The sequence below is a fragment of the Mustelus asterias genome, chromosome 6 (assembly GCF_964213995.1).
Source record: "Mustelus asterias chromosome 6, sMusAst1.hap1.1, whole genome shotgun sequence".
In the NCBI taxonomy this organism is placed as follows: domain Eukaryota; kingdom Metazoa; phylum Chordata; class Chondrichthyes; order Carcharhiniformes; family Triakidae; genus Mustelus; species Mustelus asterias.
The window spans coordinates 7,174,402-7,197,997 of record NC_135806.1 but is presented as its reverse complement, the minus strand read 5'-3'; the positions used below and the strand labels follow the sequence as shown (position 1 = coordinate 7,197,997).

Below are 23,596 nucleotides of genomic sequence, written 5' to 3'. Positions count from 1 at the left end.
TCCAGGAGAGAGGAGGGGGGGGGACAGGGGGAAGAGTGATGGTTTTGGTCCTCCAAAGTCCCGGCAGCCAACGCGCGGGAGAGTTGTTGGTCCTCCCACACATCCAGGGTCATGAGGGCGGGGTGGGAGGTCCACATTTGGTCCTCCGGCATCCCGGCGGCCAGCGGGGCGCGTTGGGTCCTCCGCCGTCCCGGCGGCCAGCGCGTCGCCGTCAATCATCGCGCTTGTGTGATGGTGTCACCCCCCATCATAGGCAGCGGCTTGTCCCGGTCTGAGGGCCACCCCGAGTGGGGGAAATAACGGGAGCAAATGTTCGTGGCCGGAGCAAGGAGGAGGAGGGGGAGGGGTGGGATACTATAGCTTTTTATAAAAAAGATAAAGAAGAGAAACGCGGTTAAGATAATAATTCGTGTGAGGAAGACCCAGGGGGAAGTGAGTGGCTGCAGCAGGTAAGAGAGCCTGGGGAATGGGATGGGGGGTGTTGGAGACTGAGCCCAACAGCAGGCCCAGGGCTGGCAGACAGGCCGGTCAGTGAGAATCACCACTGCCTTCAACCACTGAGGTGACAGGGCAGCAAAAAAAAAGGCCAGATTTTAAAATCAACACCATTAGCCATTGAACACAAATTCTAGGATAATTGATTATAATAATTGATCATAATATAACAATTTTATTATAAGATCATGACTGGTCTTCTGTGAGGCCTCAACTCCCCACCTTCTGTCATGTTGGGCTCAAAATTTCACAGTAACTTCATTGCAGTGTCTGTATAGGCCTTACTTGTGACTAATAAACTTTAACTTTAAGAAATGAAGTTTAACTTTAAAATGTTAACTCTTGTTTCAGTCTTTTGCTGCCAGGCCTGCTGAGTTTTTCCAGAAGTTTCCATTTTAAGATTTCCAGCAGTATTTTGCTTCCACGTCCCTGCCTTGCACCCAGAGCCCTTGGCTTTCTTCTTTTGATCAAAAATTCATCTTTCTTCAGCTTGACTACATTCAGTGTCCCAGCCTCCCCTGCCCACTGTGGAAGAGAATTCCATAGGTGGATGATCCTCTTGAGAGAAGGAATTCCTCCTCATCTCTATCCGCTATTTTTCAAATGATGTCCCTAGTTCCGCAAGGGGAAGACATTCTCTCGGTATCCACCCTGTCAGGTCTTCTCAGGAACTTGTATGCTTCATTAAGAGCACTTTTCATTCTCCTCAACTCTAATGGGTTATAGGCCCAACCTGCTCCACCATTCTTCATGAGGTTACCCCTTGATTCAGAGTTGGTTTAGTTTTTATGCCTCCTTTGGCTGTGGGAGGATCCAGCTTAACTTTAAAATCAGAGGAAACTATTCTTCACACAAAGTATGGCAGAAGTGTGGAACTTACATGAACGACATGGTAGCACAGTGGTTAGCACTGCTGCTTCACAGCTCCAGGGTCCCGGGTTCGATTCCCGGCTCGGGTCACTGTCTGTGTGGAGTTTGCACATTCTCCTCGTGTCTGCGTGGGTTTCCTCCGGGTGCTCCGGTTTCCTCCCACAGTCCAAAGATGTGCGGGTTAGGTTGATTGGCCAGGTTAAAAAATGTCCCTTAGAGTCCTGGGATGCGTAGGTTAGAGGGATTAGCGGGTAAAATATGTGGGGGTAGGGCCTGGGTGGGATTGTGGTCGGTGCAGACTCGATGGGCCGAATGGCCTCCTTCTGCACTGCAGGATTTCTATGTTTCTAAGTGACAGTACATGATAGTTCAATTCATTTATTTTAAATCTGGGTTAATGGTAAATTCTTTTGCTGGAGAAGACAAGGGATATGGAGGCCAATGTGGCCGGATGATCATATTAAGTGGCAGAACACCTTCGGAGGGCTGATTGACCACTTCCTGTTCTGTATTGTCAGCTGGAGTCTAAATAGAGTCATAGAGGTTTACAGCATGGAAACATGCTCTTCAGTCCAACTTGTTCATGCCGCCCAGTTTTTACCAATAAGCTAGTCCCAAGTGCCTGCATTCGGTCCATATCCCTCTAAACAGTCTTACCCATGTAATTGTCTAAATGATTCTTAAAAGTCAAAATTGTACCCACTTCTACTACTACCTCTTGCAGTTTGTTCCAGACACTCACCACCCTCTGAAAAAATTGCGCCTCTGGACCCTTTTGTATCTCTCCCCTCTCATAAATCTCTCAAATTTTAGACTCCCCTACCTTTGGGAAAAGATGTTGATTATCTAATTGACCTACGCCCCTCATTATTTTATAGACTTCTATAAGATCACCCCTAAGCCTCTTTCGCTTCAGGGAAAAAAGTCCCAGTCTATCCAGCCTCTCCTTATAACTCAAACCATCAATGATAAAATTGCTGAAGTAAACAAGCTAACCTATGTGTACATTTGAAGGTGTCAAGGCAAAATGATCATTTGCCCAACACTAATGTTGATTAGTCATTTTTTATATCCCAAGAAGAATACAATCCGGCCTCTCAATTCACCTCTCTGAGCTAGTGGCTACTTTTCAATTCTACCCCTCGAGAAATAAAACCATATGCTCGGTTTGACTTTTTTGATGGACTATCTAACATGTGGCACAACTTCTTGGTGTATTTGTTCTCTGGACCCTTTTCTTCCTTAACCCCACCTATGCATGCACTTTCTAATTAATAAGGGCAGTTCTTTTTGTGCTAAGTTGATAAAGTGATTCTTTGAAGAGAAGTGTTGCTAGTGTACTTTTTAAATGATATATGAAGTGATTTTAGTACGTATGTTTGTATACATGTTCATTAATGTGGGATTAGACAGTGTGATTTACTTCAAGATTGTGTGCTCAAACTGGATCGTGGCTTCTGTCCGCAGGCAGTGATCTTCCTTTAATATCTTAGGATTCCCTCAAATCAGAATACATGTATTCTGTAGATTTTTTTTCATTGCTGCTCCAACAGAAATCTCAATTTCTCTTTTGAATTAATCCATGTTTACAATTAGTGCAAATTAAACTTGGTAATAAAGTCACCTGTAATGTTATTTGGATAAATGGGACATATCCTTTTTATGTACTCAAATGTAGATGTTTCTTGCCTTTGTGTTCAAATCCATCCACAGCCTCGACCCTCCCTATCTTTGTACCCATCTGCAACTCCACAGCAATATCTCACTACTCTGCTACCCGCCTCCCCCAACAAAGGTTGTAACCTCTGTTACTCCCGGTGCACTTGAAGCATCATAGCATACAAAGCTGCAGGCCAAATGCAAGAAAATGGGATTAGAATAGGTAGGAGCTCGATGGCCGGCGCAGACACGGTGGACCATAAGCTGTATGACTCTGTGTCATCTCAATTCTGGCCTCTTTGTTCACCCCTCTATTGGTAGCCCTGTCTTCAGTTGCATCTATCCAATTACTTTGATTTGATTTATTATTGTCACATGTATTAGCATACAGTGAAAAGTATTGTTTCTTGCGTGCTATACAGACAAAACATACTGGACATGGAGAAGGAAACGAGAGAGTGCAGAATGTAGTGTTACAGTCATAGCTAAGGTGTAGAGAAAGATCAACTTAATGCAAGGTAGGTCCATTCAAAAGTCTGACAGCAGCAGGGAAGAAGCTGTTCTTGAGTCGGTTGCTATGTGACCTCAGACTTTTGTATCTTTTTCCCGAAGGAAGAAGGTGGAAGAGAGAATGTCCGGGGTGCGTGGGGTCCTTAATTATGCTGACTGCTTTTCTGAGGCAGCAGGAAGTGTCGACAGAGTCAATGGATGGGAGCCTGTCCCACCATTCAATTTGTTCTGTACTTTGACTGCATCTGCCTGTCTTGGTTCCGTAAGTAGTCTCACAACACCAGGTTAAAGTCCAACAGATTTATCTGGTAGCACGAGCTTTTGGAGCACTGCCCCTTCATCAGGTGAGTGCAGGATTTGTTTCACAAACAGGATATATATTGACACAAACTCAATTACAAGATAATGATTGGAATACGAGTCTTTACAGGTAATCAAGTCTTTACACATACAGACAATGTGAGTGGAGAGAGGGTTAAGCACAGGTTAAAGAGATGTGAGCTGTCTCCGACCAGGACAGTTAGTGAGATTTTCAAGCCCCAGCTAGTCGTGGGGGTTCCAAATAGTGTGACATGAACCCAAGATCCCGGTTGAGGCCGTCCTCATGCGTGCAGAATTTGGCTATCAGTTTCTGCTCAGCGATCCTGCGTTGTCGTGTGTTGTGAAGGCCGCCTTGGAGAACACTTACCCGAAGATCAGAGGCTGAATACCCATGACTGCTGAAGTGTTCCCCAACAGGAAGGAAACACTCCTGCCTGGTGATTGTCGAGCGGTGTCCATTCATCCGTTGTCGTAGTGTCTGCATGGTCTCGCCAATGTACCATGCCTCGGGACATCCTTTCCTGCAGCGTATCAGGTAGACAATGTTGGCTGAGTCACAAGAGTATGTACCGTGTATCTTGTGGATGGTGTTCTCATGAGATGATGGCATCCGTGTCGTTGATCCGGCACATCTTGCAGAGGTTGCTGTGGCAGAGTTGTGTGGTATCGTGGTCACTGTTCTCCTGAAGGCTGGACAGTTTGCTGCGTACAATGGTCTGTTTGAGGTTGCACTGTTGTTTGAAGGGGCGGCACGGTAGCACAGTGGTTAGCACTGCTGCTTCACAGCTCCAGGGATCTGGGTTCAATTCCCGGCTTGGGTCACTGTCTGTGTGGAGTTTGCACATTCTTCCTGTGTCTGCGTGGGTTTCCTCCGGGTGCTCCGGTTTCCTCCCACAGTCCAAAGATGTGCGGGTTAGGTTAATTGGCCATGCTAAATTGCCCCTTAGTGTCCCGGGATGCATAGGTTAGAGGGATTAGCGAGTAAATATGTGGGGATATGGGGATAGGGCCTGGGTGGGATTGTGGTCGGTGCAGACTCGATGGGCCGAATGGCCTCTTTCTGCACTGTAGGGTTTCTATGATTCTATGAAGTAGTGGGGATGGCCTTGGAGAGATGTTCGTCTTCATCGATGACATGTTGAAGGCTCCGGAGAAGATGTCGTAGATTTTCCACTCTGGGGAAGTACTGGATGATGAAGGGTACTCTGTCCGCCGTGTCCCGTGTTTGTCTTCTGAGGAGGTCAGTGCAGTTTGTCACTGTGGCGCGTCGGAATTGTCGATCGATGAGTTGAGCGCCATATCCTGTTCTTACGAGGGTGTCCTTCAGCGTCTGTAGGTGTCTGTTGCGATCCTCCTCATCTGAGCAGATCCTGTGTATACGGAGGGCTTGTCCGTAGGGGATGGCTTTTTTAACGTGTTTAGGGTGGAAGCTGGAGAAGTGGAGCATCGTGAAGTTATCCATGGGCTTGCGATACAGTGAAGTGCTGAGGTGACTGTCCTTGATAGAGATTCGTGTGTCCAAGAATGCAACCAATTCTGGAGAGTAGTCCATGGTAAGTCTGATGGTGGGATGGAACTTGTTGATGTCATCATGTAGCTGTTTCAGTGATTATTCGCCATGGAAGAAAATATTGATCGCCAACTTACGCTATATACTAGATACATCGGTGACATTTTCTTCCTACAATTACATGATGACATCAACAAGTTCCATCCCACCATCAGACTCACCATGGACTACTCTCCAGAATCGGTTGCATTCTTGGACATACACATCTCCATCAAGGACCGTCACCATAGCAGTTCACTGTACTGCAAGCCCATGGATAACCTCACGACGCTCCACTTTTCCAGCTTCCACCCTAATCATGTTAAACAAGCCATCCCCTCTGGACAAATCCTCCGTATACACAGGATCTGCTCAGATGAGGAGGATCGCAGCAGACACCTATAGACGCTGAAAGATGCCCTCATAAGAACAGGATATGGCACTCAACTCATCGATCGACAATTCTGACGTGCCACGGTGACAAACTGCACCGACCTCCTCAGAAGACAAACATGGGACACGGCGGCCAGAATACCCTTCGTCGGCCAGAATACCCTTCGTCGTCCAGTACTTCCCCGGAGCAGAGAAGCTGCGACATCTTCTCTGGCGCCTTCAACATGTCATCGATAAAGACGAACATCTCGCCAAAGACAACCCTACACCCCCACTACTTGCCTTCAAACAACCGCACAACCTCAAACAGACCATTGTCCGCAGCAAACCACCCAGCCTTCAGGAGAACAGTGACCACGACACCACACAAGTCTGCCATAGCAACCTCTGCAAGATGTGTCGGATCATCGACACAGGTGCCATCATCTCATGAGAGAACACCATCCACCCGGTACACGGTACATTGTCCACCTGATACGCTGTAGGAAAGGATGTCCCGAGGCATGGTACATTGGCGAGACCATGCAGACACTACGACAACGGATGAATGAACACTGCTCGACAATCCCCAGGCAGGAGTGTTCCCTTCCTGTTGGGGAGCACTTCAGCAGTCAAGGACATTCAGCCTCTGATCTTCGGTAAGCGTTCTCCAAGGCGGCCTTCGCGACACACGACAACGCAGGATCGCTGAGCAGAAACTGATAGCCAAATTCTGCACGCATGAGGACGGCCTCAACTGGGATCTTGGGTTCATGTCACACTATCTGTGACCCCCACGACTAGCTGGGGCTTGAAAATCTCACCAACTGTCCAGGCTGGAGACAATTCACATCTCTTTAACCTGTGCTTAACGCTCTCTCCACTCACATTGTCTGTATCTGTTAAGACTTGATTACCTGTAAAGACTCGCATTCTAACCATTATCTTGTAATTGAGTTTGTGTCAATATATGCCCTGTTTATGAAACAAATCCTGCACTCACCTGATGAAGGGGCAGTGCTCCAAAAGCTCGTGCTACCAAATAAACCTGTTGGACTTTAACCTGGTGTTGTGAGGCTACTTACTGTGCCCACCCCAGTCCAACGCCGGCATCTCCACATCATGTCTTGGTTCCATAACCATTAATATCCTTGTCTAACAAGAGTCTTATCAATCAGTCGCCTCTGTGTATAAATTGACTCTCAGCCTCAGCAGGAGAGTTTCCCAGATTTCCACTATGCTTTGTGTGAAGATGCAATTCCTGCTGTCACACAAGTTTTAAATTTATCCTTTTTGGCGGAATATGAAAGGTCTGATTTAAGTAATCAGCAATGCTTGTGCAATTGAACATCGTTTCTGATGAATTTGTGCATGTGCTAATCAAAACAATTTTCTTTTAAACTAAGGCAAAGTTGTATTCTTAATTTTCCAATCCAAAAAGATAAATTAAAACACTTCCTTTAATATGTTCAGAGGTTGTGGGCATCACTGGCTAGCCAGCATTTATTGCTCATCCCTAGTCTATGACTCCATAGTTCATAACCAAAAGATTACTGGCTAATCATATTAGATTCTATTACACTTCAAGTTCTTGTTAAGGTTACTGACGAATGATGCGAAATTCAAAAGTTGTTTGAGGAAAGGAAACGAGACACGATAGTCCTAGCTGGGTGATGCACAAATATTTTGCCATTCCTCATCTTCTTTCTAATGTTAAGACAATTTTTGTCAACTCCGTAAATTAGAGTTCTATATCTATGAATGCAGCTGGTTGGTAAGTTGCGTTTGGGCAGATTGTTTAGGGTGAGAGACAGCATTGCACAAAAGTAAGATTAAGTTTAGTGCTGTTTTCTCCACAATGTTTTTGAAGGGAAGCCAAGATTTGATTGCTTTCAATAAACCTCAGTAAGTCATAATGAGAGAATTGCAGCAACATGAAAAATATTCCCATTTGCAAGTCTGTGAAAGTGTTAGAATACCAGTTCTTATCTCTGTTTCAACAGGTAAAATACTTTTAGGGACGTGTGAAAGTAATGGATCTGTATGTCACGGCAAAGTATTAAAAATGGGCTGGTGCAGTGAGCAAATAAACACTTCTTTCAGTTCAGAAATCTTGTTTTGACTACAGTCCAGACTGAGGTGATGAAACTATCCTCTCTGCTACCGAGCAAAACTTTGCATCAAAAATGTGTGAACACTCATCCTCCAGCTTGACATCTCACTGAGAAAAAAATACACTCAGTTTATTAGTTAACAGCTGGGGTGAAGCCTTAGGTCAAAATGAAACTCTCATCTGCTGACGTTCAAATGTTTGATTGCAGTAAAATATTTCTGTAGTTGAGTTCTTACAAAGGCAGTAGCTATAGTGGCTTAGCTCTGAATTACCAGTTCAAAACCACTGCACAAACCCATAGTGTAGCATGTCTGTTTTCCAGATGAATCTGTATACAGTCAACTGTTGCCCTGTAGGAAAGCTCCAGCATAGTAGCATTAACACATTGAAAACTGGATGTATAACTGGGTGCTTTGTATTCGAAGTCTGGATTTCAGGTTCAATAGACCTTTTTGCAATTGCCATGCCTATCTTTACCTCCTTCCTATTGAACAGTGCTCCTTGTCCACCATACAGTGCATCCAGGTTAGCTGATCCTCTCCTATGCTGCTATTAGCACAGGGATTACTGAGACTCGCTTGTAATCGTGATGTGAAAAGACTAGAAAGGTGGCAGCCAGCAATCTGGTGCCTCAGCTATAAGATCCTGCATGTTGGTGAGGGTGAACAGGGCCATCAGCCCAACTAGTCTGTGCTGGTGTTTATGCACCACACAGATCTCCCATTCTACTTGGATTTCATCCTATCAGCATATCTTTATTTCTTTCTCCCGTGTTTAGCTAACGTCCCTAAAAAATATCTCCGCCTTTTGCCTCCATCACTCCCTGCGGTATCAAGTTGCACAATCTGACCATTCTCTAAGTAAATGGGTACAATCACACAACAGTTTCTGTTGAGATTTTTCATAAGTTATTGAAGCTTATAAAGGATTAGAAAACCAGTAAAGGCCAACCTTGGCAGTGAAAGTGCCTAGAGATGTTTACCTACATTATAGATACCATATATATGCAAAATGTTATATTGTGGACAGACTGATCAAATTCACGACCATACTAATATTATCAGAAAAGTTGGACTCTCAAAAGATCCAAATTTCAAATTCAGTGGACTGACCGTGGCATATTCTGAAACTGAATGCGTTAATTGGCCACTCTAGAGATAGTACTAATGGGGAACGGGCTTGGGGAAAGAGAAGGCTAGCAATTCAATCACTGGTTGTGTGTGCAGGCTGAAAAGAGCAGATTTGGAATGTTTTCTCATTTGTATGTGGTCCTCAGTGTTAATGTTTTGTATAATTTTTTTATATTAACGGAACTGGTTGCCTATTGCACTTGGGAGTGGCCTGGAATGGACTGAAGTTCACATTGCAGTTTTACTTGCTACATGCAATTGAAATCACTTTCATATCCATCCCTAGTGAAAACCCAAACATCTGTATGTCCCCCTAGGTACTGCCTTTTTGTACTCATTTCTTGATGTGGGCATCACTGGCAAGACCAGCATTCATTCCCCATAAAGTCAGTGGTGCGTCACCTTCTTGACTCTTGCAATCCATGTGATGCAGGTACTCCCACAGCGCTGTTAAATGGGGGCTCACAGAACTTTGAGTCACTAAGAGCAGCAATATATTTTCACATTGGGGTGGTATGTGACTCGGAGGGGAACTTGCAGGTGGCAGTATTCCTGTGCACATGCTATCCTGAGAAGACACACGTTTGGGCAGTACTGTCCAGCAACAAAGCTGCAAATCCCAGTCTCAGCCAAAAGCCATGCAGTTGTTGGAAATTTGGGAATGTGGGATGGGGAACCAGCTTGAAAGGCTAATCCGTCTGAAAATGTTTAGGTTTGTCTGGGTAATTATTTGGTCTGGACAGCTACAGAGTGTTGTGGGTTGTCTAGGATGATGCAGAACATACAACATTACACAATGGAGAAACGTGCAATTACGTAACAGCAAAATTCTTATTTAAAAAGCGGATTTTTTTTCAAATGTTTTAAAAAGCTGATCTTGTTTTTCGATCAAACTTTCTAATCCTAGATTATTTCAACTCACTTTACATGCAAAGAATTCCAAACAGCACAGAAACAGGCCATATTGATCTAATGCTCCATGCAAGCCTCTTTCCAAAAGAGAAAATGCTGGAAAATCTCAGCATGTCTGGCAGCATCTGTAAGGAGAGAAAAGAGCTGACGTTTCGAGTCCAGATGATCCTTTGTCAAAGCCTCTTTCCACCTTTATCTCATTCTGACAGCATTTCCTTCAAATTCTTCCTTCCTCGTGTTTATCTGCCTTCCCCTTAAATTTGTCTATGCGAGTCACCCCAACCACTCCCAGTGGCAAGTTTTGCATGTTACCACCCTGTGGCTCAAAAGATTTTTCCTGAATTCCCTATTAATAATAAATCTATCTTACATTGAAACTCTCCCACAGATGGACGCCTCTTCTCTACATTTTCCAGATCAAATCCCTTCCAGAGGAAACAAATCAGCCTGTTCAATCTTTCCTGATCTGTATAACCCCTCAGTTATAGTATCGTCCTTGTAAATCTTTGCACCTTCCCAGTGCCATTAGATTCTTATTATAACATGGATATATACATAATCCTTAACCAACCTATGCTGAAGATAGTGGTGTCTTAAATGGTACATTTGAGAAATGCAACCTGCCAGGTGGTGCAATGAAATCACTGTACGAGGACAAGACATGGTGCATCAAGATGCCTTCTATAAAGTACATGTTGTACTCTGGCTGTCTGTTTTAATGTGGAGATGCGGCGTTGGACTGGGGTAAACACAGTAAGAGTTTTAACAACAGGTTAAAGTCCAACAGGTTTATTTGGTAGCAAATACCATTAGCTTTCGGAGCGCTGCTCCTTCGTCAGATGGAGTGGAAATCTGCTCTCAAACAGGGCACAGAGACACCGATGTAGCACTCAGGCGTGAGTCCCGGACACGTCAGCGACCCAATATGCGTCGGATGATGCAGCGACTGGGAGCCCGGAGGAGAGCGCAGTCTGAGGGCAGATCCGCACGCCAGGTCCAAGAGAAAGAGATGAACCACTTTAGACAGGAATTATACCGGTCAGGTTTGCGCGTCAGGAATGTCCAGGATGGGGGTCGGTATCGAGTGTCTCTGTGCCCTGTTTGAGAGCAGATTTCCACTCCATCTGACAAAGGAGCAGCGCTCCAAAAGCTAATGGTATTTGCTACCAAATAAACCTGTTGGACTTTAACCTGGTGTTGTTAAAACTCTTACTGTGTCTGTTTTAAGCCAAATCCTTGTTCTGTTGTTGCATTTAAAAACAAGGATGTGGCACAAACTGGTTATGCATATGTTTACACCATAGTTCCTAAAAATCTGAACTGGTCAATCTCAACTGTACATTGGGTTCAGATATTTGCAGCAGGAGAGTAAACTGGAAAGTAACTTACACCAAACCCCCCTGATGAACCTCCTGATATAGCGTGGCAGAGGTCTGGGACCTGATATCCAGCCCATCTGTACAGTACAATACATGGCTAACTTTTACAGGGAAAAATGACATCTTTTCTCAGCCTTTTGTTTCTGTATGGGTTCAGAAGTACTTCATTCGGATTTTTACTTTTGGTTTTCAGATTATGGCGTCGGCAACAGAGGATTTGAACACAGAGAACCAATTTTCACCAGAGCCTGAAAGCAGCAAGATTCCACATGGGGTCCGGGCTGATGCATCACCAGATGCAAAATGCCCCATCTGCCTTGACAGATTTGACAACATGTCTTACATTGATCGCTGTTTTCATAAGTTCTGCTTTCGCTGCATTCAGGAATGGTCTCGAAACAAGGCTGAATGTCCCCTGTGCAAGCAACCATTCAACTCCATATTCCACAGTGTGCGAACCGAGAATGATTTTCAGGAATATGTACTGAAGGCAACAGAGAATGGCTCATTTGCCAGTCCGGGTGGGCAGAGGTTTAGGTACCGAACAACACTAACCCGGGAACGTCGCACAAGCATTCAGCCTCGGAGGTCCCCGGTTTTTCCCGTAACGCCGGACAACGGAGTGGTGTTCGAAGCACTCGGGCGGGAGCCCCGGACACGTCAGCGACCCAATTTGCGTCGGATGATGCAGCGACTGGGTGCCCGGAGGAGAGCGCAGTCTGAGGGCAGATCCGCACGCCAGGTCCAAGAGAAAGAGATGATCCACTTTAGACAGGAATTATACCGGTCAGGTTTGCGCGTCAGGAATGTCCAGGATGGGGGTCGGTATCGAGACATTTCTGCTGAATTCTTCCGCCGCAACGCAGCCTGTCTTCACCGGCTAATGCCGTGGTTGAAACGGGAACTCTGCGTCTTGTTTGGCTCCCATGGCTCTGTGGTCAATATTGTTCAACACATCATCATGTCAAACATCGTCCGATATGACATGGAAAGCCAGGCCTTTCAGGATGAACTCAGGCCCTTCTTACTAAGCCGCACAGAACATTTCTTGCATGAATTTATAAGCTTTGCACGGGCACCGTTCAACATGGAATCGTATGACCAGAGGGCCAACTATGACTGTCCAGCTCCATCCTACGAGGAAGAAAGTGACTCTGATTTATCTGTAATCACAATATCCCCTGACACCGCTAACATTCTGGAGGAAGATAGACCCACTCACAATGCATCAGAGTTAACTCTTGGCCTAAGTCAGGCAACATGGGATGATGAAACACCAGGTCCTTCCTACTCAGTGGCAGAGACCATGGAGTCTGTCAACTCACCTGGTGAAACCTCTGCTGTTTCCGAGGAGACGCCACCACAAGCTGGGTCCTCTTTACCTACGGTGTCAATAAAGTCTGATCCAGGGACAAATGAAGAGGGCTCAGCTCGTTCAGTTGACGACTGCTTAATAGTGGGTTACGTAAAACCATTAGCTGAAAGGACTCCTGAACTTATTGAGCTGAGCTCAGATTCTGAAGTTTCCATTCAGGCTACCAGCACCGAGGTTGTCCAGCAGCCTACGCATCTACGATTCCATAGCACCAGCAGTTTGTCCTCGTCGACTAGATCATCGTCACCTAGATCCTCCGTGTCCAGGGAGCGATTGAAAAGAAAGCAATTGAAACAGAAAAAGAGTAACAAATCAAAAAGAGATAAGCGCCATAGTCGTAAAAAGAGCTCCCATTCTCGGGGCGGTGCGTCACGTTCCAGCAGGCACAGGGAGAGGATGTCAAGCAGAGCTCGAGGCAGTTCAAAGGATCGATCAAGAATCCGATCACGTAGTAGAGACAGGCATGAACTTAGAAGGACCGAGAGATCAAGTACCAGGGACAAAGCTGTGGTGGCTTACTCTTACAGCAGAGATGAGCATCAGGCTAAAACCCGGAGCAGAAGAGGTGGCCGAGACAGATCTTCATCAAGAGAGGGGGCCAGATCAGGCAGCAGAGAACTTCGTGCTCATCAAACTCAAGGCAGGAGGCGATCGAGGAACCAAGAGCGAGTGCCATTCACCAGAAGCCGAACCAGGTCACAGAATAGTGACTGTGTTGTTTACAGGCATAGAGATAGGTCACGTTCTTGGAGCAGAGGCTATGCCACTCTTAGAGACAGAAGGAGGTCCCGAAGTCGGGAGAGGGCATATAGCTACATGAGGGAATACCAGGAAAGAAACAGGGGGTTCTCATATCAGTGGGAAAGATATAGTTACCACAGTAGAGCGAATGATGGCCATGATTCTGCATCCCGAACCAGAGCTCACCACAGAAGAGGATCACCCTGTTCAGATTATAGAATTCGATCTAGTTCTGAAAGTACAAGCTTCAGAAGCCCAAGTAGCCACAGGGATGATGTCTATTATCAATACAGAAGTTATCGATCAAGAAGCCCTTCCAGTACCAGATCTAGAACAACTTCTGGTAGGTCGGATAAAATGAGGCACGAGAAACCGGGGGGCAAACGTAAATATAAAACTCATTATTTAGAAAGTTCCTCCAGCAAAGAGAGCAAAAGCACAAGTCTGCAGCTTGCTCATTTATCATCAGAAATTCATGTATTGCCCAGACAGGAGGGTAGTTCTCCTGGCCCTCTTTCACAGTGTAGCAGTAACTCGAAAAGTGGCTCTGTATTACTTGAGAGTACACTGGGCAGCGGGCCAAAGGTGGAAAAGCACAAGGAGAAGAAACGAAGTTCAAGTGTGGAAATAGTATACGAGGGAAAGGTAACAGAGGCAAGTCGGCGCCATAAAAGGAAGAGGAAACACAAAAAGAAACAGAAATGGGAAAAGAACAATGAAGAGGCAGTTAGTCAATGTCATTCGCCCCTTGTCATAACCATTGAGAGTGACAGCGATGTAATTGTTACAAGCATGGAAGATGGCAACAGCACTATGGGCACAACCACTAACCTCCTCAATGATGACAATTTGGAACTTGTCGAGAAGTGTGTCCTTGAGACCCTGGATTCTCAGGATCTTCCTGATACAACACCGGATATTTACGTCAGGCACACAAGCACTGAGTCCTTGGATGTATGTGGACTGTCCGCAGATTCTCCTCCTAGTCCTCCAAATCCAAACAAACAGACTCACCTTGACCAGGGTGCTGCCAGTCCAGTGACCGATGCTGATCAGCAGCGGAATTTCAAAGGGGAAGAGCGAGACCATGGACAACACTGCTCTTCGCCAAGTAAAACTCTTCCTAAAAACTCTTCAGACAGGCCGCCTTTGATACTGAAAATCCCAAAGAGGTTCATTAATGGAGCCAGTTTATTTAATCGCCCAACGGAAAATGCATGAAAAATGTTTCTCGATAGAAAGTTGGCTTAAGATTGGAAATTACTCCGGCCCCCTCCCCCCGCCATTTTCCTCCATCCTCACCCTCCCACCAATTTCCCACCCATCCAGGGAATTTTATTAGATTCATACAGTAGCACCAAAAGAAGATTAAGAAGTATGTGGTCACCAAGCTGACATCAGATGTACAAGCACTTCTGATAAGATTAGTAACACTGTACAGATCAATCATGTGTGCAAGACGCTGCTTAACAGTGACTGAGAAGGTGTAGATTTCTATACCAAATCTTATCCATTGAAAATTTTATAAATGTGGTGTATTAAGGTGGGACTTAAAAATGTTGTGTGAGTCTATCTATTTAAACACGTTACAGGTTTCTTTTCATCTGACTTTGTTATTGCCAAAAGTGCATCTCACAAACTTGCATTTAACTGCTCCAAGTTGTCAATAATCACGTAATGCAGAGACCAGAAGACTCGGGAGAGATTAAAGGCACTTACACCTCTGTAAATAATCGTACCTGAATGTTCTAAAATAATTGCCAAATGCACAGAACAATCAAAATTGGCAATTGGTTTGGCAATAAAATGTCTTTTTAAAATAATTTTATGAGAATAATTTTGATAAAACTAAAGCTTGTGTGCGTCGCAGTGAGAGCTGTTTACACAGGGGCGTGCAATATTTTCAGGATCCTTTGATGACAGGGTTTTCTTTGCTGTTTTTGTACAGGATATTGATTTCCTTTGACTTTCTGTTATCCTGACCTTTGTCTGGGTCAATAGTTCTGATAACTCAATCTGTTAGAACAGTTTTTAAAGCATATATATTATACTAAACTGTGTGTGTGCACATATCCTGGATTTGCAGGAAATACATCTTTATGTTTGACAGATTTGTGAGGGAATGTTGTGAAATGCTGTCTGTAAATGGGCCATTAGATAAACTTGCCAGCAATGTAGATATAACTTCCGTTTGTCCAAATGATTCACCCTACTTTTAAGTGATTGCCTGCATGTCTCCCTACATTATAGGAACGACTTCAAAAGTGACAATACTATGTGAAATGCTCTTGCAGAGGACCAGCACCAACAAGGCAATTGTCATCATGTCACTTGGCTTAGACTAGTCACAAATCTAATTACTATGAAAAGGACAGACCAGCACTAGACTTGAACCATGTCGAACATGTTAGTTGAAAATCAGTGCAAACTGATACAGGGTGTAGCCGAGGATACAGCTGCTGAAGAAACCGAGGAAAATGGGGATATTGGATGGACTACGGTCGTAAGAAGTGATCGTAACAGTTATCAAGCACTCCAATAATGCTGACTAAAACTACCACTTGAAGTGTTTGAGGCATGTAACAAAGTGGATTTTAAAAGTTTATGACCAAGAAAGGAATAGAAGGATGTGTTTATCAGCTGAGAAGAAGCAGGAGGGGCAGCACGGTAGCACAGTGGGTTAGCACTGCTGTTTCACAGCTCCAGGGTCCCGGGTTTGATTCCCGGCTCGGGTCACTGTCTGTGTGGAGTTTGCACATTCTCCCCGTGTCTGCGTGGGTTTCCTCCGGGTGCTCCGGTTTCCTCCCACAGTTCAAAGATGTGCGGGTTAGGTTGATTGGCCAGGTTAAAAATTGCCCCTGAGATGCGTAGGTTAGCGGGATTAGCGGGTAAATATGTGGGGGTAGGGCCTGGGTGGGATTGTGGTCGGTGCAGACTCGATGGGCCGAATGGCCTCCTTCTGCACTGTAGGGTTTCTATGATTTCTTTCTTATGTGGAGTATAAACATTGGCATGACCCAGTTGAGCCAAAGGGCTTGTTTCCCTGCTATAAAATTTGAAGTAATTTTCTATGTTGAAGCAGGGAATAGAAGGTAACAAAGGCAAAGATGCAGACAAACAGGCACTGTTTGTGAGACTGCTCAGGAAGATGAACAGAGGCAGAGTCTGTAGGACAGTCAGTTCTGTACATGGAACTAGAGTAGGGGCACATTGAAGGAAGGTTGAAAGGAAAACAAGGGACGATAATGACAAATCCACGCAGGGCTGTGTACTTCCGGATAAATCACATCTGCTAGATTTACCTTAAAATGCAAAAATAGTGGATGCAAAATAACGTTCTCTGGTGTGGTTTCTATCCTGGAATTATTTAGAATATCTACAGCTCAGAAACATTTAATTTGATGTTTATGCTTCACATAAGCCCCTCGCTCTATTTCAATTATCATAACCCTAATCCTCCCTCCCTACCTTTAAGTGCAGTGACACTATTCAACTCGATCACTTCAAATGATACCGCATTCCACATTCTCATCACTCCAACTAAAGCTTCTCCTGAACTCTTTACCAGATTCATTTACTATCTTCTATTGATGGACCCCTAGTTTTAAACTCCACCACAGATGGAAACATCTTCTCTAAGTCTGCCCTATCGACCCCTTATAATTTTAAAGACTTTTGTCAAGTCACGCCTCAGCCTTCACTTTTCTATGTGGAGAATGTGTTCCAGCCTGTTCAGTCTTTCCCGACAATTACAACCTCTCAGTTCTGGTATCATCCTTGTAAATAGAAAAGAAATTGAGGGTGTTTATCAATGGCCAGCAATCTAATGCAAAAACAATGATACAAAGCTCAAAATAATTCCAAAACAGAAGTACGAGAATTGGAGAGGGATAAACTGCACAGAGCTGAACGTAGAAATAATGGTAACCTGGTGAAGAGCAGTGAATCAAGTAAATATTTAGGGTTAAATCGTAATTAGGTCCCAGACATGACTCACCAAAGTGTGGAGGGTGGGTATGTATACTGTTAGAGGAAAGTGGATAATGGGAGGAGCAGACTGCAGGGGTGTGGGAAGCAGGAAAGCTACATCGATAATAAAATATATAGAAATACCAAAGGGTTTTTAAAGAAGAATTTTCATGTCCTTGATGAATTTTTTTTACAGCCAATAAATTTGAAGTGTAAATTTATTAATCTTTCTCAATAAACATGGCAGATAGTTTACGCACAGCAGGCTCCCACAAACCACTAAAATAACGACCAGTCAGCCTTTTCTTTAGTTGGTATTGGTTGAAGAATAATTGTTGAGCATGAGAATTCAACTGCTCTTCAAATAAGTCTTTTATGTCCACTTCAGAGGGCAGTTGGGCTCTTGATTTAACATGTCACCTGGAAAATACTGTCCTGGATGATGCAGCACTCTCCAGGTACGTTAGAATCATCCACATGCTGGAAATTCCAGAAATACTACAAGTTTTATACTCCAAACAAGATCCTTTGCAATTCTCTGAGGATTGTGAACTTATCAGACATGCTCGAAAGTTAAATATGACCCAGAAAAGGAAGGAAAGCAACACACATTAAATCCAAATGCAGAGAGATTTTTTTAAAAACTTGAGCCAATAAGAACTATTTCCTTTTCCGTGGTGGCGTGTTTTTATTTCCATTCCAGCTTGAAACTCCGGCTTATGTCAGATCTAATCTGATGACAATATTATTTTGTGTTGGTGATGCTCTGCTAAGTAAGGTAGGCAGCTAGTTTCACAGCAGGACAACATTGACGGAAGGATCAAGAACCAAAAAGCTAAAAGGATACCTTTTTTTGTACAGCAGATATTTAGTATCTGGAATTCACCATGTTATGGCATGGCTGACTGAGCTGCCCCCAATCCCAGAACGGAAGCAGCTGCCAAAACCTTTTTGCAATTTGTATAGTACGAGGAGAGGTTCTGTACTCTTTGTGATAATTTTATTGTAAAGTAAGAAATAAAGGGAAAAATATAGAATTATATAAACACAAAAATGGCTTCACACAGTAACAGTACTTTAAAATTTATTTAAAGTTTATTCATTAGTAACAAGTAAGGCTTGCATTATTACTGCAATGAAGTTACTGTGAAATTCCCCTAGTCACCACAGTCCGGCGCCTGTTCCGGTCAATGCACCGAACCAGCACGTCTTTCCGAATGTGGGAAGAAATCGGAGCACCCGAAACGCAGACATGGAGAGAACGTGCAAACTCCACATGGACAGTGACCCAGGCCGGGAATCAAACCCGGGTCCCTGGCGCTGTGAAGCAGCAGTGCCAACCACTGTGCTACTGTGCCGCCCCAATTCTAAAAGATCTTATCAACCTTCAGAGTGAAAACCTTCCCCTTTTGTGTTCAGGAGCTCATAGATTTTAAGCTCTATAGAACCCTTGTAATTTCTGCCACACCGTGCCTTTATTTCCCTTGGGGTGTCCTCTGAGATTAACAGCAGTTAGTTCTTCAGGTTTGGTTTTGTTCATACTGCTTTCTGGGAGTTCTGACCAGCTAGTCCTGCTGTCTGCCTGGAGATCTAAACAACTAATCCCCCCCATATAGGTTTCAGTATCTCTTTAAATAGGTTATTTCTTTCCTTTTGATCTCACCATTGTCTAATCCAGTCTCTTCAGAAATGCTTTCTCCCAGAATTGATTAAATTCATTTCTTTAGCTCTTAGGATTTACCCTCACTTTTTTAACAACCTGTATACTCCTTTGAACCAAAACAACCTATTCAAATCTCTCTCTGTTTTGTCCTTCTTACATATCTGTTTGAAGTTCCACGAGGTGCATTGTCATAGCAATCATTTCTTATTGTTCATTTAGATTCTGACAGTCACCCTTTCTCCTACTCCAGTCACCATACTCACAAATCCCCAACATCTTAAGAAGTATGACATATCAACAGAAATTAATATTACAATTTTTTAATTTTCTTGACAACTGCCGGAGGTTTTTTATATATTCTTTCATAGGTATGGACGTTGCTGGTAAGGCCAGCATCTGTTGCTCATCCTTAAATGCACGGATTTCTAGGTCATTTCAGAGAGCAGTTAGGAGTCATAAAACATTGCTGTGAATCTTGAGTCATATGTAGGTCAGACCAGGTAAGGATGGCAAATTTACTCCCAAAAGGACATGAGTGAACATGATGGGTTTTTACAACAATAGATTTGCTTTATATTCCAAGTTTTATTAACTAAGTTCAAATTCCAAGAGGTGCTGTGATGGGATTTGAACCCAAGTCCTCAGAATATTTAGCCTGAATCTCTGGATTACCAGCCCAGCGACATTACCACCATAATACGTCACCCCGTCTAGATTCAATCGTGGTTTTCAACAGGGAATTGAATAACTGAAAAGAAAAAAAATTGCAGGACCACAAGGAAAGGGTGGGAGAATAGGATCAGCTGAGTTTCTCTTGCAGAGACTCAGAATATTTCCAACAGGCCAAATGGCCGCCTGTGCTGTAACCATTCTATGATTCTATGAATTTCTTGAGTGGGAGTTGTCAACCTTTAGACTAAATGCCCAGAAAATAAGTACCTGTTATGATCTGAGCTGATGCTACTACTGGATAAGTCAGATCCCAGGATGGAACCTTCTTTCAGTATTTCTCTGCCCTGGAACACCACATGCATTTAAACTTCCACACAATCTCTCAGGTACCCAGCCACACAGGCTGTATTAAGGTGTCAGCAACCCTTTGATCACCTTGGATATTTGGCTTTTCATATATCTGACTTTTAGTTTCCTCCCATAGTCCAAAGATGGCAGGTTAGGTTGATTGGCCATGCTAAATTGACCCTTGGTGCCAGAGGGATTAGCAAGGTAAATATGTGGGGTTATCGGAATTGCAGTCGGTGTAGACTCAATAGGCCGAATAGCCTCCTTCTGTGCAGTAGAGATTCTGTGATTCTAATTCAGAGCCCTTTCTCTGCTGTTTATTTCAGTTCCCCCGAACAGGACCGTGTTCAAATTCCTGAGTTTTTTAAACCCCCTTTTTTGACTTCACAGTCTTCCTGTAACTCTGCTTTGTCCCATTCCCTGGTTTCTGGAAATTTCTTTTGGGAAATCTGTCTTTCTGGAGTTCAGCTCCGCCTGGTACTCACTTACAATTAATTCAAAAGCTCTGGTTGTTTTAGTGTGATCCCTGGTTGCTAAGCACCGTCTAATTTTTCTTTGAACTCTGTTTTAGCATTGTAAACCCGCACTACAATGTAAGGACCTGAGTCAAAGAAATTATTAACCTTTCAAATGCAAAAACACAAAATTAAACTTAGTTAAAGCTCTGACAGAGTCATCCAGACTCGAAATGTTGGCTCTATTCTGTCTCCACAGATACTGTCAGACCTAAGATTTTCCAGCATTTCTGTTTTTGTTTCAGATCCCAGCATCTGCAGTAATTTATTTTTTACTTAAAGCTAGCGATACCTTATTTCTAATACCCACAAAAAACAAATATTACTTACTTAAAACTACTATTTCCTGACGCACTGCTGAACCAAGGCTGATGCCGAAGGATGATAAGTCAATACTGCATGATGATTGCAGGTGGGAGTTACAGTGCAGTAGAAATTTCAGAACAATGACCAATTCCAGAAGATAAATACAATCATAGAATCCCTACAGTGCAGAGAGGGGCCATTGGGCCCATCGATGTATGAAAATACAGAATGTGTAGGAAAGGAAAACAAAAACAAAGTTAAAGATATTAATCCTGTCAGGGGAGAAGGGGTGGAGGGTGGGAAGTTACAATGAACAACTCTAATTTGATATCTCTAATGTGAAAACCAAATTGGCTACAATCCCTATTGACCAGAATTACAAATTCGATAGTGTGACAGCACAGAAGGCCATTTGTCCCATTAGTGCCTTTGTTGGTTTCTGTATGAATCAAAGTACTACCACTCTCTGTTCTTTCTCCCACAGCCCTGTGATTTCTGCCCTCTCCCCAAGTATATACCCAAGTCACTATTGAAAGTGGCTATTGAATTTCCTCACCTAATAAGTAATGGTGCAATATGACACCACTGGATGGGAGGGTGAGCTGTGAGGAGGATGCAGAGACCCATCAATGTGATTTGGACAAGTTGAGTGAGTGGTCAAATGCAGATGCAGTATGATTAGGATAAATGTGAGGTTATCCACTTTGGTAGCAAAAATGGGAAAGCAGCTTACTATCTGAATGGTCATAAGTTATGAGAGGGGAATGTGCAACGAGATCTGGGTGTCCTCATATATCAATCACTGAAGGTAAACATGCATGTAGAATAGGCAGTAAGGAAGAGAAATTGTATGTTGGCCTTCATAGCAAAATGGTTTGAGTGCATGAGCAGAGATGTCTTGCTGCAATTATACAGGGCCTGGGCGAGGCCACACCTGGAATATTGGTCTCTTTATCTGAGAAAGGATGTTCTTGCTATGGAGCGAGTGCAGAAAAGTTTTACCAGACTGATTCCCGAGATGATGGGACGGATGTATGAGAAGAGACTGAGATGGTTAAGATTGTATTCTTTGGAGTTCAGAAGAATGAGCGGTGATGTCATAGAAATCTATAAAATTCTAACAGGATTTGATAGGGTGGTTGCAAGAAGAATGTTTCCGATGGTCACCAGAACCAGGGGTCACTGAGGATGCATGGTAGACTGTTTAGGACAGAGATGAGGAGAAATTTCTTCACCCAGAGAGTGGTAATGGAATTCGCTACCATAAAGGAGTTGAAGCCAAAACATTGAATATTTTCAAGAAGCAGTTAGATATAGCAATTGGGATGAAGAGAATCAAATGATATGGGGGCAAGGTGGGATCAGGCTATTGAGTTGGATGATCAGCCATAATAATGAATGGCGGAGCAGGCTCAAAGTGTCAAATGACCTCTTTCTGCACTGTAGGGATTCTATGACTCTAAGTAAGTTCAAGAGAGAAATAGGGGAATGAGACCATTCAGCCTGTGAGTCTTGCACCATTCAATCAGATCATGGTAGACCACCACAAAGGCAATAAGGGATGGACAACAAATGCTGACCTTGCTAGGGATACTGCCGTCCCATGAAATTTTTAAAAATCACTTGCGTATTGCTGGGAAAAAGAGTCATGCTATGGAAGCTCTTCATCTTGCACTCATCAGGACAGAATCCACCAATCAGAATTCACTTCCCAACCAATCAATCAGCAACCTTTTCTCATGTGGTATAAATTTGTTATTCCCTTGAAATTTGGTATTCTTGCAATTCTATCCTAATGAGTGCAAGATAAAAGATTCGGCAGTATGTCTCTTTCAGCAATATTTAAGATTTGTACTACCAAATGATTATTTTTAAAAATAACTCCTGTGGTTAGAAACACCAATTGAGGGTTTACCTACACAGTGAAAATATCATTTTTAATTTTGATTGAGCTATGGAATGGAGGAAGATTAAATACCACATATTCATTTATATGCAATGCACATTAATATGCCATTCCCATTGCTATGCTGAATCCTTGTTCATTTTACATTACATTTTTTACATGATACATACTTTTCCCCCTACACCTGTCATATGAATGAGCTTACAAGTAATCCCCAGACCATTATCCAAAATGAATTAAAACATATTTAATAAGCAGTATACATTTTTGCCATATGTGTTACCACTCATAACAGCTAACAGAGACCTTTTTATCCTATCCATTTGTGTTGGCAATTTTGAAGTGATTAAGAAAGACTATGCTGGATGAGGAACTGGTGACAAAGTCATCAATATAAAATTACCACAATGTGAATGAGAAGAAATGTCTTTGCCCGGATGGTTGTTGAAGACATGACAGGGTAGGGTCAGAACTCTCGAGTCACAATCCTAAATTGGCGCTGGAATGTGGTTACTTCTTGCAAGCTGTGCCCAGCATACCCTCTATCTTTTACTTTCGTTATATGCTTTTAAAACTCTATTCTAATCTTTCTCTACACCCTAGCTATGACTGTAACACTACATTCTGCACCCTCTCCTTCTCTGAATGGTATGCTTTGTCTGTATGGCACGCAAGAAACAATACTTTTCACTGTATACTAATATACGTGACAACAATAAATCAAATCAGATAAACACATTGGCCATTTAGGACTGAGATGAGGAGCAACCTCTTCACCAGGATGGTGAATC

At 43.4% G+C, this 23,596-nt stretch overlaps 1 protein-coding gene across 2 annotated transcripts in view; it reads left to right on the top strand.

Moving 5' to 3' along the window:
- Positions 1 to 207: 207 nt before the first annotated feature.
- The window catches only part of LOC144494750 (antiviral innate immune response receptor RIG-I-like), a 76,738-nt gene continuing 53,349 nt past the window's right edge, over positions 208 to 23,596 (top strand). Inside the window, exons 1-2 of one of the 2 annotated variants that reach the window (XM_078214037.1) lie at positions 208 to 449; positions 11,504 to 16,747. In XM_078214037.1, coding sequence (XP_078070163.1) covers positions 11,507 to 14,647 — 3,141 coding nt within the window. In that variant the 5' untranslated portion in view covers positions 208 to 449; positions 11,504 to 11,506 and the 3' untranslated portion in view covers positions 14,648 to 16,747. Of the gene's footprint in view, positions 450 to 11,503; positions 16,748 to 23,596 lie in introns of those variants that run through there. The other variant, XM_078214038.1, reaches the window with a different exon arrangement.